At 46.3% G+C, this 12,388-nt stretch overlaps 1 protein-coding gene across 3 annotated transcripts in view; it reads left to right on the plus strand.

Annotated features, from left to right (window-relative positions):
* The window catches only part of fyco1a (FYVE and coiled-coil domain autophagy adaptor 1a), a 353,805-nt gene that overhangs the window by 95,973 nt on the left and 245,444 nt on the right, over positions 1-12,388 (plus strand). For all 3 annotated transcript variants that reach the window (XR_011947883.1, XM_072509960.1, XM_072509962.1), the window contains one exon: positions 6,665-6,814. Coding sequence is in view for 2 of the 3 variants with exons in the window: in XM_072509960.1 (XP_072366061.1) it covers positions 6,665-6,814 (150 nt within the window). In the remaining variant the exon portion in view is untranslated. The remainder of the gene's footprint in view (positions 1-6,664; positions 6,815-12,388) is intronic.

Here is a 12,388-nt window from a genome sequence, read left to right on the forward strand (position 1 = left end):
TATGGAATGCACTGCCTGGAAGTGTAGTGGAGGCAGGTTCAATCAAAGCATTCAAGAGGGCGTTGGATGATTATTTGACTAGAAACAGCACCCGAGGGAGGAGAACGGCACTAAATTGTAATGCTCGTTTGGAGAACCGGTGGAGACACGATGAGCCAAATTGCCGCCTCCTGCGCTGTAATAAGTCTGTGATTCTGTAATTCAAAGCAATAAATTAATAATTTCAATAAAAGAGTACACAGAACAAAGAAAAGTACAGCACTGGAACCAGGTCTTCGGCTCTCCAAACCTGCACCGACCATGCTGCCTGTCGAACCTAAAACCTACACTTCCGGGGTCCATATCCTTCCAGTCCCATCCTATTCATGTATTTGTCAAGACTCCCCTTAAACATCACTATCGTACCTGCTTCCTCCATCTCCTCCGGCTGCAAGTTCCAGGCACCCTCTGTAAAGATTCTTCCCTCGCACATCTCTAAACTTTGCCCCTTGCACTTTAAACCTATGTCCCCTAGCAATTAACTCTTCCATCCTGGGAAAAAGCTTCTCACTATCCACTCTGTCCATGCCCCTCGTAATTTTGTATCTTCTATCAGGTCGCCCCTAACCTCTGTCTTTCCAGTGAGAACAAACGGAGTTTATCTAACCTTTCCTCATAGCTAATGCCCTCCATACGAGGCAACACCCTGATAAACATCTTCTGTACCCTCTCCAAAGTCTCCACATCCTTCTCTAGTGTGGCGACCAGAATTGAACACTATATTCCAAGTGTGGCCTTACTCAGGTTCTATAGAGCTGCAGCATGACTTGCCAATATACTCAATGCCTTCGTTGATGAAGGCAAGCATGCCGTCTGCCTTCTTGACTACCTTCTCCAACTGCGTTGCCACTTTCAGTGATTAATAAAAATGAACTTATTTTTGCCTTTTCACTTAAGGGGCAGAGCTAGCGAGATGAATTAGGCCCAAGATCCTAGTCACCAGGGAAGGGGTGAGTGGGGCTGACTAAAGAGTTGAGTGTAGTTAACTCTGACCTTGCGTTCGCTTCTGGTGACACACACCCCAAGCTGACCTTGGTGGAATTCATATGAAAGTGGGGCTCAATTGTCTTTCAGCCTGAGTTTTCCTCCTCTCCTGGCTTGCCTTGTGAATAGTTTCTTGGGGAGGGAGGAGGGGAGCATGGTATGTGTCTCTCGGTCACTCCCAAGATTCGTTCACTCACTCACTCACCCACTCACTCACCCACTCACTCATCCACTCACTCATCCACTCATTCATCCACTCACTCACCCACTCACTCATCCACTCACTCATCCACTCATTCATCCACTCACTCACCCACTCACTCATCCACTCACTCATCCACTCACTCATCCACTCACTCATCCACTCATTCATCCACTCACTCACCCACTCACTCATCCACTCACTCATCCACTCACTCATCCACTCACACTCACTCACTCACTCACCCACTCTCTCACTCACCCACTCACTCACTCACCCACTCACTCATCCACTCACTCATCCACGCATTCATCCACTCACTCACCCACTCACTCATCCACTCACTCATCCACTCACTCATCCACTCACTCATCCACTCACTCATCCACTCACGCACTCACCCACTCACTCACCCACTCACTCACCCTCTCACACATCCACTCACTCCCCACTGGGGCATGGGAGGTTTGGACATCTTACCAAGAACGTATTTGAGACTCTGTGAAAAGACAGACTTCTTTATTTCACCCTGACTGAGGCTGCAGCTGCCCTGGGCGTGCAGGGGGCCAGTGGGGCGCTGTTGTTGTGATCCTGCTGATCCTTATGGCCTCCTCATCCCACTCGGCCATCGTGAGCCACGTGTACCTTGAAAAGGCTGCTCCTGTGTGGGAGGCTGACAGAGAGGGAGAGCTTGGTCAAAGGTAGAGGCTGCACAGTTTGAAAACAAAACAAAGTCACTCATCTTCACATTTTATCGCTGCTCCTCCGATCGGAGACTGTTTCCCTCCCGAATTTGTCGCTGATAGGCTCACCCACATCAAACGCAGGAGAAAAACAATATGTCATCGCAGGAGTAGCTCCTTTCCGTAACCTTCATTGAACCTACCTGTAGATTTAACAGTGAGTCGTCAAGCCGGATAGAGAGGCTTGGGCTGTCAGATAACGGCCTGCAGGGTTGACAGGCCTGTTTTACTGAGATGCCCGCTTTACAAAAAGAGAACCCAGGATCCTTGACCTCACCCAAGAAGCACAGTTAGGGCTCTTCCTGGTATCGTATCTTAATCTCATGGATTGTCGGGGGATTTCTGCTTGTCATGGTGTCTTAACTTTTCATAGCTTTCCAAAGTGTCCGAGGCGATTGCAGTTGAAACACAGCATTAAGACTGCTGGCCATTGCTCCTGTCTACAGTCATTTGGCTTCACATCACTGACATGGGGCGTCATTCTCCGACCCCCCGCCGGGTTGGAGAATCGCCGAGGGCTGCCGTGAATCCCGTCCCCGCTGGTTGCCGAAGTCTCCGGCACTGGATATTCGGCGGGGGCGGGAATCGGGCCGCGCCGGTTGGCGGGCCCCCCCGCTGGATTCTCCGGCCCGGATGGGCCGAAGTCCCGCCGATAAATTGCCTGTCCCCCCCGGCGTGGATTAAACCACCTTTTGAACGGCGGGACAAGGCGGCGTGGGCGGGCTCTGGGTTCCTGGGGGGGGGGGCGCGGGGCGATCTGGCCCCGAGGGGTGCCCCCACGGTGGCCTGGCCCGCGATCGGGGCCCACCGATCCGCGGGCGGGCCTGTGCCGTGGGGGCACTCTTTCCCTTCCGCCTCCGCCACGGTCTCCACCATGGCGGAGGCGGAAGAGACTCCCTCCACTGCGCATGTGTGGGAAACTGTCAGCGGCCGCTGACGCTCCTGCGCATGCGCAGCCCGGGGATGTCATTTCCGCGCCAGCTGGCGGGGCAACAAAGGCCGTTTCCGCCAGCTGGCGGGGCGGAAATTCCTCCGCCGTCGGCCTAGCCCCTCAATGTTGGGGCTCGGCCCCCAAAGATGCGGAGCATTCCGCACCTTTGGGGCGGCGCGATGCCCGTCTGATTGGCGCCGTTTTGGGCGCCAGTCGGCGGACATCGCGCCGTTTCCGGAGAATTCCGCACACTATCTCCCACTTTCTTGTCAGATGTTTGGGTATTGGAGTCTCTCTTTTTTGTTGTTTCACTGGTGGACAATTGTGATTGCTCTGTACCATGGCTTACTTGTGCCCCATAAAATAGATTGGTGCTGTGGCAAATGTTTAAATTTTTTTAACGTCTTTTTATTGGCATTTCTCATATTTATAAACAGTTGTATATATACACATCACATTTTTCTCGCCCGCGCTAATTTCCTTTATTATGCAGAGGTTTAGTTTGTCCTTCGTTTAACTGACTCTGTGTGCCTTTCATTGCCCTCTGGATCGGTCTATGGTCGTGGTCCCCCCCCCCCCCCCCCTGGTTGCGCAGTCTTTTGGTAACTCATCTAGCTTGGTGTTTTTAAAATAAAAAAAATTCTTAGGTTACTCCTCATTGTTGGCCTCGAACAGGTTTTGGAACAGACCGACAAACTGCCCCCAAGTATCCAGGAAGCCTTCCTCTGACTCTCGGGTACTTAATCTTCTCCAGGTGGAGAAATTCCGAAAGGTCAGCGAGCCAGTCTTCAGCTGTGGGTGGTGCTGCCGATCGCCAGCCGAGCAGGATTCTCCGGCTTGCGATTAGGGAAGCAAAAGCAAAGGCGTTGGCCCCCTTCCCCATGTGTAACTCTGGCTGCTCCGATACCCCGAAGATTGCCACTATTGGGCATGTCTTCACCCTCACCCCCACAACATTGGACATTGCCTCGGAGAAGGCTGTCCAGAACCCAGCAAACTTTGGGCAAGCCTCTGGCACTGCTCACATTCGTCCTCCACCTCTGGGAAGAACCTGCTCATTCGGGTTCTGGTCAGGTGTGCTCTGTGCACCACTTTGAGCTGCATTAGGCTTAGCCTTGCGCAGGAGGAGGTGGAGTTCACCCTGCTCAGTGCTTCGCTCCACAGTCCCCATCCTACCTCTGTCCCCAGTTCGTCCTCCCATTTTTGTCTGATCTCGTCCAGTGGAGTCCGGGCTCTGTCCAGTAGGTGTCCGTATATTTTCCCACATAGCCCCCCCTTCTTGTTGCTTGTGCCTATCATGTCCTCTAGTAGTGTGCTTTCTGGGGCCCCAGAGTACCCCACTGTCTCTTTGCGGAAGAAGTGTTTTATTAAAGCAGACTAAGGCAGGCCAGCAGCACGGTTCAATTCCCGTACCAGCCTCCCTGAACAGGCGCCGGAATGTGGCGGCTAGGGGCTTTTCACAGTAACTTCATTTGAAGCCTACTTGTGACAATAAGCGATTTTCATTTCATTTCATTTCATTTCATTTGGAGGTGTCTCATTTCCTGTCCTTTTGCTAGCCTCCACTTCCTCGTCAGTTCGTCTAGTGTTGCCAGTCTGTGCCCTACGTAGAAGTCCCCAACCGTCAATGTGCCCCCGTCCCGCCTCCATCTTTTGAAGGTGGTATCTAGCATGGCTGGGGGGAATCTGTGATTGCCGCATATGGGGGCCATGGGGGACATTTTAGTTATCCCGAAGTGTTGTCTGAGCTGGGTCCATGTTCTCAGCGTGGCCGCTACCACTGGGCTTGTTGTATATCTTGTTGAGGGGGATGGGAGTGCTGCTGTAGCCAGGGCCCGGAGAGTCGTTCCCTTACAGGATGCCTCCTCCATTTGTACCCAATCTGTGTCGGGTTGCTGTTGGCAAATTTAAGTCTGTTTATTTGAATGGCCTTTTCTAGAGTAGGATCTTCCTTGGCCTATATTATGTATTGAAGGGGCATCTTCACACACCCTGACAACAATTCTGTACCTTTATGAGTCATAGCTCAATAATGTCACATTATCGTAGCCTTCAGCCAATCTGTACAATTTGTTTATAAAATAGTTAACCGGCTCTTGTACACATTTGTTGGATTTTACTCTTTCTAAAATGTTGTTGCTTGTTGGATTGAAATCTGTATCAAATGATTTTAGAACCTCATTAAATTAATTCGAGGACCTGTTTATTCGTTATATATAATCGGCTATTGCACCTACTGAATAAAGTAGTGTATTCACTTGTTCAACTTCTGCCTTTTTTCTAATCCTGAAACTTTCATGTATCTTAAGAGTCTGTTCTGTCAAAGCCTCCAATTTTGATTTTTGTCTGGCTCTTGGACAGTCCAAGTTGATCTGTTAATGTCGGTGTGTGGTCCGTGGTTGCATTAAAGTTGAGTACAGCTTTAGATGCTGTGCAGGTTTAAAAATGGCAGCAGGGTAACCATTTTCCAAAGAGCCACCCCATACGTGTTGCGTTTTGGCAGGCTCCCGTGGCAATAGCAGTCCTGACGTCTTTGTCTTTAGGTATATGCAGTGATTTACTCAATTGAATGTTCCTGGTCTTCCCTACAATATTGGATAATTTCCACATGTGTTACAGTGGATTTCCAGCTTTGGCTGAGGTTGTTAAACCTTCCTCTTCTTTTCTTACAAAGACCTCGGCCGCCATGTTGTATGGAGCGTAAGCTGGTCCTGGCTTTGAACTGAATATTTTGCACGTCCCTGCTTGGTCTTTTGACTCTGCATTCTGTGGGCATTCACAGTTCTTTTTTCTTTTCATTCTTTCATGCCGCCATGTTGTATGCTGCTTGTTCAGTAGATCTCACAAAGAGGTTCTGGGCCTTGTATGGTTGAAGATTAACCATATATGTTAACACATAACTATATGCACATATATACAGGGTATAGACCAAGGTATGAGCTAACTCCATGCTTGCTTTTGCACAGATTTCTGACCCGTCCACAACTGACCTAGTCGCAGGTCATGTGACTCTATCACACTGGGCAGTACTGTTTCCAAGTCCCACATAAACCCTTGCGATGCCAGATACCATTATACTACAGTAATGATGACAAAACTGTTAACAACCTCTGGAGCCCACAAATGTGCAGTTAAATACTGAATCCAGAGGTTGCTGTCATTGAATATACACATCCCCACAGGCTGCACTGTTGACGTCTTCCAGACTTCAATCAAATAGAAACCACTAAAAGCATGCACTCTTAAGTGTCACTGTAAAAACCCTTGACCAAGATACACTTTGTTGGATGAGGTGTAACTTAACAGCGTTCTAGTTTTATAATTATTGCTGAACAGCCCCAGAAAGGGTAATTTTATATTTATGTGTGTAAAAATACACATTCTTTAGAAACAAAATAACATATTTTGATTACTTAATCTCATGTGTATGCATGCCCCAGTCATTTATTTATTTATGTAAAATTTGAATTAAAAGTGAAAAAAATGAGTGTTTATTTCAACTTCCTGGTTTGCTGTCTGTGTGTTTCCTCGGTGTGATTTGCTCACCCTGCATGATGACATCACTGCTGTTTGGCACTTGCCGATCCCTTTGATTCAAGATTCAAACTAACATCTGGAATGGGGAATTCACGTTTCAGAAGACACTAGTTTTTTGCAGGTGGTTTCCCCCGAAGTAGGTGAAGCAACAATGTCTGCATTAGCAATACCCTTGTATCCTTGATCGTAAACATATTTTGCAGACTCTTTTATTTGTTTTTATTTCAGAGACAAGGATGCTCTGTGGCAAAAATCTGATGCTTTGGAATTTGAGCAAAAGCTCCGCTCAGAAGCACGATGGCTTGGAGACCGGGAGGTTAACTACTGTCTGGATTGCCAAAGTCAGTTTACGTGGTGGTTACGTCGGCATCACTGCAGGTACTGTTTTGTAACGTTTAATTTGAGAACTTCGCGGCTCAGTGTAAAAAGGCTGGAACGTTTGGCCTTCATGCTCAGCAAGCTGCAGTTGCTTCTACTCATTCACTTTGGTGGGCGAACAGTTCTCAAAGTTTTCACACTAGACTTCATTTATTTATTCTTTCATGGGATATAGGTGTCACTGACAAGGCCAGCATTTGTTACCCATCCCTAAGACCAGGCAAAGATAGCAGATTTATTTCCCTCCAGACATTAGTGAACCAGATGGGTTTTTAAAGTGATCAATGACATGGTCACCATTACTCAGTCCAGCTTTGTATTCCAAATTTATTAACTTGAATTCAAATTCCATCAGATGCCATGAATCCATGCCCCCCCCCAGAGCCTTACCCTGGGCCTCTGATTACTAATCCAGCAACATTATCATTACGCCACCGTCTCCCCAGGTTTTGACCGATTGATAATAAATGAGTGGAAAATCCAGCTCAAGTTGCCTTGTGACGAGCCCACAGAATTCCTAACTGTGTTATTAGAATGCCATTCAACAATTGCACATTTATATAATTATCTGCTGCTGCATTTGTTTACCACACATTTTCAGATGTTTTTGAAGGATTTAATTAGGCTTTATGCATAATCCCAGCAGAAGAAAAAACTTGAATATTATAAAATCTCACAAAATACAAGTTACACTATTGTTTTAAACGAGGGACATTGTGGTAATAACCTTAATATACATTTATTTAACGCAAATTAGAATTACATATTTTCTTGTGGGGTTACTTTCGTTTTTCTATGGATAGCCATATTGGTGACACCTGCAGCACAGATAATAGAACATAGAACATACAGTGCAGAAGGAGGCCATTCGGCCCATCCAGCCTGCACTGACCTACTTAAGCCCTCACTTCCACCCTATCCCCGCAACCCAACAACACCCCTAACCTTTTTCGCCACTAAGGGCAATTTATCATGGCCAATCCACCTAACCTGCACGTCTTTGGACTGTGGGAGGAAACTGGAGCACCCGGAGGAAACCCATGCAGACACGGGGAGAACGTGCAGACTCCGCACAGACAATAATCTTGGTAATCATACCCAAATTGTAAACTCCCACATTACAATGCTCACATCATTAATACACTTAATATAATATTATTAGAGAAAGTGTACAGCACAGTATCAACTCTTTCAGCCCAACTAGTTTGTGCTGTTATTTATATTGCACAGGAATCTCATCCCATCCAATCTGCATCATCTCAGCCTTTCTGTAGTGATGGCTTCGCTGCAGTTCATCTGTAAAGCCAATGTCGGTAAAACTCACATCACATCAGTGGTACCTGGATCAGTAAAAAATGCTTTTGTAATAAATACCCATATCAATACTATCCATATCCCAGTAAACACGTTGGTGGTACTTAGAAACAAAATAATAATATTTATTTTGCATGACGCTGACAAATCCGTGCTGCCCAAATAGCAATGCATATATCATGTTACCCTGTTTAATAATACTCTCATTACCTGTGTTATTGGTACCTGTGTTATCTGCATCATTCTTCATTCTGAATCAGAAGATCCATCTCAGAACTTGAGCACGTAATCTATTCGGACACTTCTGTGCTGTACTGAGGGAGTACTGCATTGGAGGTATAAGCTGCAAAATTGGATAACCCCTGACAGCGAAGGTAGTGATGCGCCATTCACCCTCGTTCATTGCTTCTGAAGCAAGCAAACTTTCTGGTGCCTCCTCCTTTAAGTGATTGTAGTGTGAAGCCAGCAATACATTTGCTCCTTAGTGGCTACATACCTAAGCAGGGGATGCAAAATAGTGAAAGGTGAGCACTAGGTCATGCTAATCCACATTATTCAAAATCAGTCTACACCTCTTAAAGGGGAATTGCATTTCGACTTCAACAGGTACTGAAAGTCATTCTGAAAGTGAGCCCGATTTGGGAAGATACCAGAATGGCACAACATGGCAGAGTTGGGGCTCCAAGGTTTTCAGACCCTGCACTGGAGTCTCGGTGCTGGAAGAGGAGAGATGTCACCGAACCACAGGAAGCCCTCTGGAAAACTCTCAGAAGGGAGTAGGACCACATTGATGGAAGGCTGTTTCCAGGAGTCTAGCCTGTTAGGTCACTATTGTAAAACCTTGGTCTCTTCTGTTTCCTGTTGATCCTTGGCCAGCTGCCTGCCCTTAATCTACATTCTTCTGGTTAGCTGCTCCTCCAATGGGATTTCTGCTTTAACTAGAGACTTTAGGCAAACCTGAAACAATCCTGGTCTGATGGACCTGCCCAGGACTTCCCTTTTAGGTTCAGCAGCAGAGCCCGTGATGTCAGTTTGATAGACTTGGCAAGCAGCCAATAAGTGTGGCTGAATTCTGAACTATTTCCTGTTGTTGCTTGCGATTGGTGGAGCCAGTCAGAATCTTCCGGAAGAAAGGTGGGCCATCTGGAGAGCTCCACTTTGTCCTCAGTTCTCAGGAAAAGTTCAACCTAGAAGCAGCTGGAAGACACTCTCTCGCCTCTCTCACTGCCCGGCAATTTAAAACCTACAAGTCAGACCTGTGGAGGCACATATGTTTAAAAGACACAGACAGCTGTCAGATCTGTGATGGGACCTTGTGGAGTGCAAGCGATTTTTCCTCAGGTCTGTAACACTTTAATCCTCTGTCTGTATGGGTGGGAAGAACCCAATCCGCGAATACTCTTTATAAAGGAGCTGGAATTTCTGTACAGACATCAGGCAAACGGAAGTGACTGTAAAATTCTCCAGATTAAATTTCCAGTAATATCTCAGGAAGACTGGGCTCCATCTGGCAGCCAGAGTTCAGAATTGCACTGACCTGAATTACCCATGTGAGCTCCAGCTGGTGACCAGAGTCAGAATTGCACCAACGTGAATCTCTTGTATGAACCAATTCCCTGGAGGGTCGCATTTAGAGTAGACTGGCACCTAGAGCGGCCACATCGACAGTGGCAAAGATTTATCAAACCCTTTTCCTTCCATTCCCGGTATTCCAACCCTTTTCCTATCTCCTTACCATGTGCCATTTATGTGTGTCTGGGTGGAGGGTGGGATAGGGTTTGGGGATTTGTAGACTAGTAGATCGCAGTGACAATTATTTTCATTATATGTTCAACTTTACTCTTGTTATAAATAAACAGTTTGTTAATGTTTTACCTATAAATCTGGTGTCTGTAATTCATTGGAGCAGTCAGGGGTTCAAAATCTCAGGAGACACAAATTATTGGTTAATTCAATTATGTTGGGACTCTGGGGTCTGTGGGGCTGGAACTGACTGCATACTTGCCCAGGATGTCATAACAAACCCCACGAACCTAGATGCAGTATCGCAAGAAATTCAATGACCTTAAGGGTGGTAAAAGTCAGTCAATGTATCTTCAAATGCCGTATTCCACCAACTGCACCACTAGCCCCACACACTGCTCAGTGCACCCCACCCCATTACTCACCTGCCAAGAATTTCTATCAATCTAGACTCATACCTAACATTAAAGCTTTACCTCACCCTCACATAATTTGCACTGCTGGAAACCTCATGCCTACATCTTATAGCTTGCAGATCCTACCAGCTATTCAACTGTAGCAATCACACCCAAATACATTCACCATGCTCACTGGCTTATCCATCGCTCTTGTAGGATAAGGTGATACTTAACTGGAGGTACCAGCACCCAACTAATGAGGGACAGATATGGCTGCATGTCCTTAATCCCATGAAGAAGACTGCTTGCATGACTGAAGCTGTGGCCAGCGGTGGGACTAAAATCACCGCCGATGGTACCTTGAAACCTAATCCTCCTTCCCTCATCTCACTACTCCCTCATTCCTTCTCATTCTCTACTGATTTACCAGCAGCAGAACATGTAAACATGCATGTCCTGGCTCCCCTCATCACTGCCCACAAACACAATCTTAAGTGTCTGCCTTTCTCCCTTCAGATACACAAGATCTCCAACTTGGTCAGGCAGTTGTGGAAGAGCAGAGAAACAATTCTGAACAAGAAACACTGTCACTTGCTCTTACACCAGCAGCCACGATCTCAGATGCTGACACTGCAAATACTTTAGAAGATAGCTTAAGGATGAGATCTGCACATGCTGAGGAACCAGGCTTGAGTGACCTGCAATTGGGTAAATGAACAAGTGTAGCACAGGGGCTAGCTCCTTGGTGGCACGTCACACACAAGTTCTGCTGCAGAGCATTTAGTTGAGGATTTCAATGGGGCAGCATGCAAAAAAGGACTGATAGGTACGCAAAATGAAATCCTCACCGACATGGTCCCATGGTATGGCTAGCACCATAAGTGTTTTGTGGATGACATTTTGGAAGCAAAACAGCACTTTGTAGTTGTGAAAAACCAGGCACTACCAAACAGAATTTCATGACCCTAGCCTTTTTGATAGGTTTTAGTGACCCTATCAGGTGTTACACACCTGCCAGCACTGATGGTTATAGGAACACAACACAAAACTATTTCCACCATGTCAATATGCAGCCCATTGTGAAGGATAGGTCCAGGATTGACACCTGTATTACTGAGATTTACATTAGTGAAGCCCCCACATATGAATCTTAATAACCACATCACAATCCCTGCTTCAGTGATGCCCATATAACAATGCAGACAGCAGCGAGAATTGTGTCACTGCAACCACAACATAAGGTTGAATATGGTGTCACGGTAACACAGTGGTTAGCACTGTCACTTCACAGCACCAGGGTCCCAGGTTCGATTCCCGGCTTGGGTCACTGTCTGTGCGGAGTCTGCATGTTCTCCGGGTGCTCCGTTTTCCTCCCACAAGTCCCGAAAGACGTGCTTGTTAGGTGAATTGAACGTTCTGAATTCTCCCTCTGTGTACCCGAACAGACGCCGGAATGTGACGACTAGGGCTTTTCACAGTAACTTCATTGCGGTGTTAATGTAAGCCTACTTGTGACAATAAAGATTATTATTGTTATAGTATATCTATATGAATGACCTCACCATCACCATGCCCTCACTGGAATAACCGTGCTCACATTAGTAATTATTGATACCCACATATAACACTGCCCACCTTAAATCATACCAAATCAATAATATGTATCTCACAGTACACAAGTAAATGGTACTGAACGCACAATATAAACATTACTGCTACATGCCCATGCTGATACCCACAACACTATCTTCCTTAGTAATACTCATTACAAGTACTTGCATCAATAGATCTATCTGACTCTGTTCCAAATAAATTAATATTCTCAGTCACATTTCCATTAGAATGACCATACCACCGATACCTACATTGTTGATAAAAGTTAATGTTGATACCCACATTGTAATGACTGCATTGCAAAAGGTTGAACACTCCCATTTGTGATGTATCCATTAACGGTTCATTAATGGGGTCATGTCGTAACACCCACATTACTGATGACCACTTTAATAATACCTACATAGTGTATGTTTGTATTTGAACCATCCATGTTGTACCATTCACATCACTACATCAGTCACAGCAACACAACACAACCGAGGACCCACATCACACTTATGAG

The sequence above is a fragment of the Scyliorhinus torazame genome, chromosome 6 (genome assembly GCF_047496885.1).
Source record: "Scyliorhinus torazame isolate Kashiwa2021f chromosome 6, sScyTor2.1, whole genome shotgun sequence".
In the NCBI taxonomy this organism is placed as follows: domain Eukaryota; kingdom Metazoa; phylum Chordata; class Chondrichthyes; order Carcharhiniformes; family Scyliorhinidae; genus Scyliorhinus; species Scyliorhinus torazame.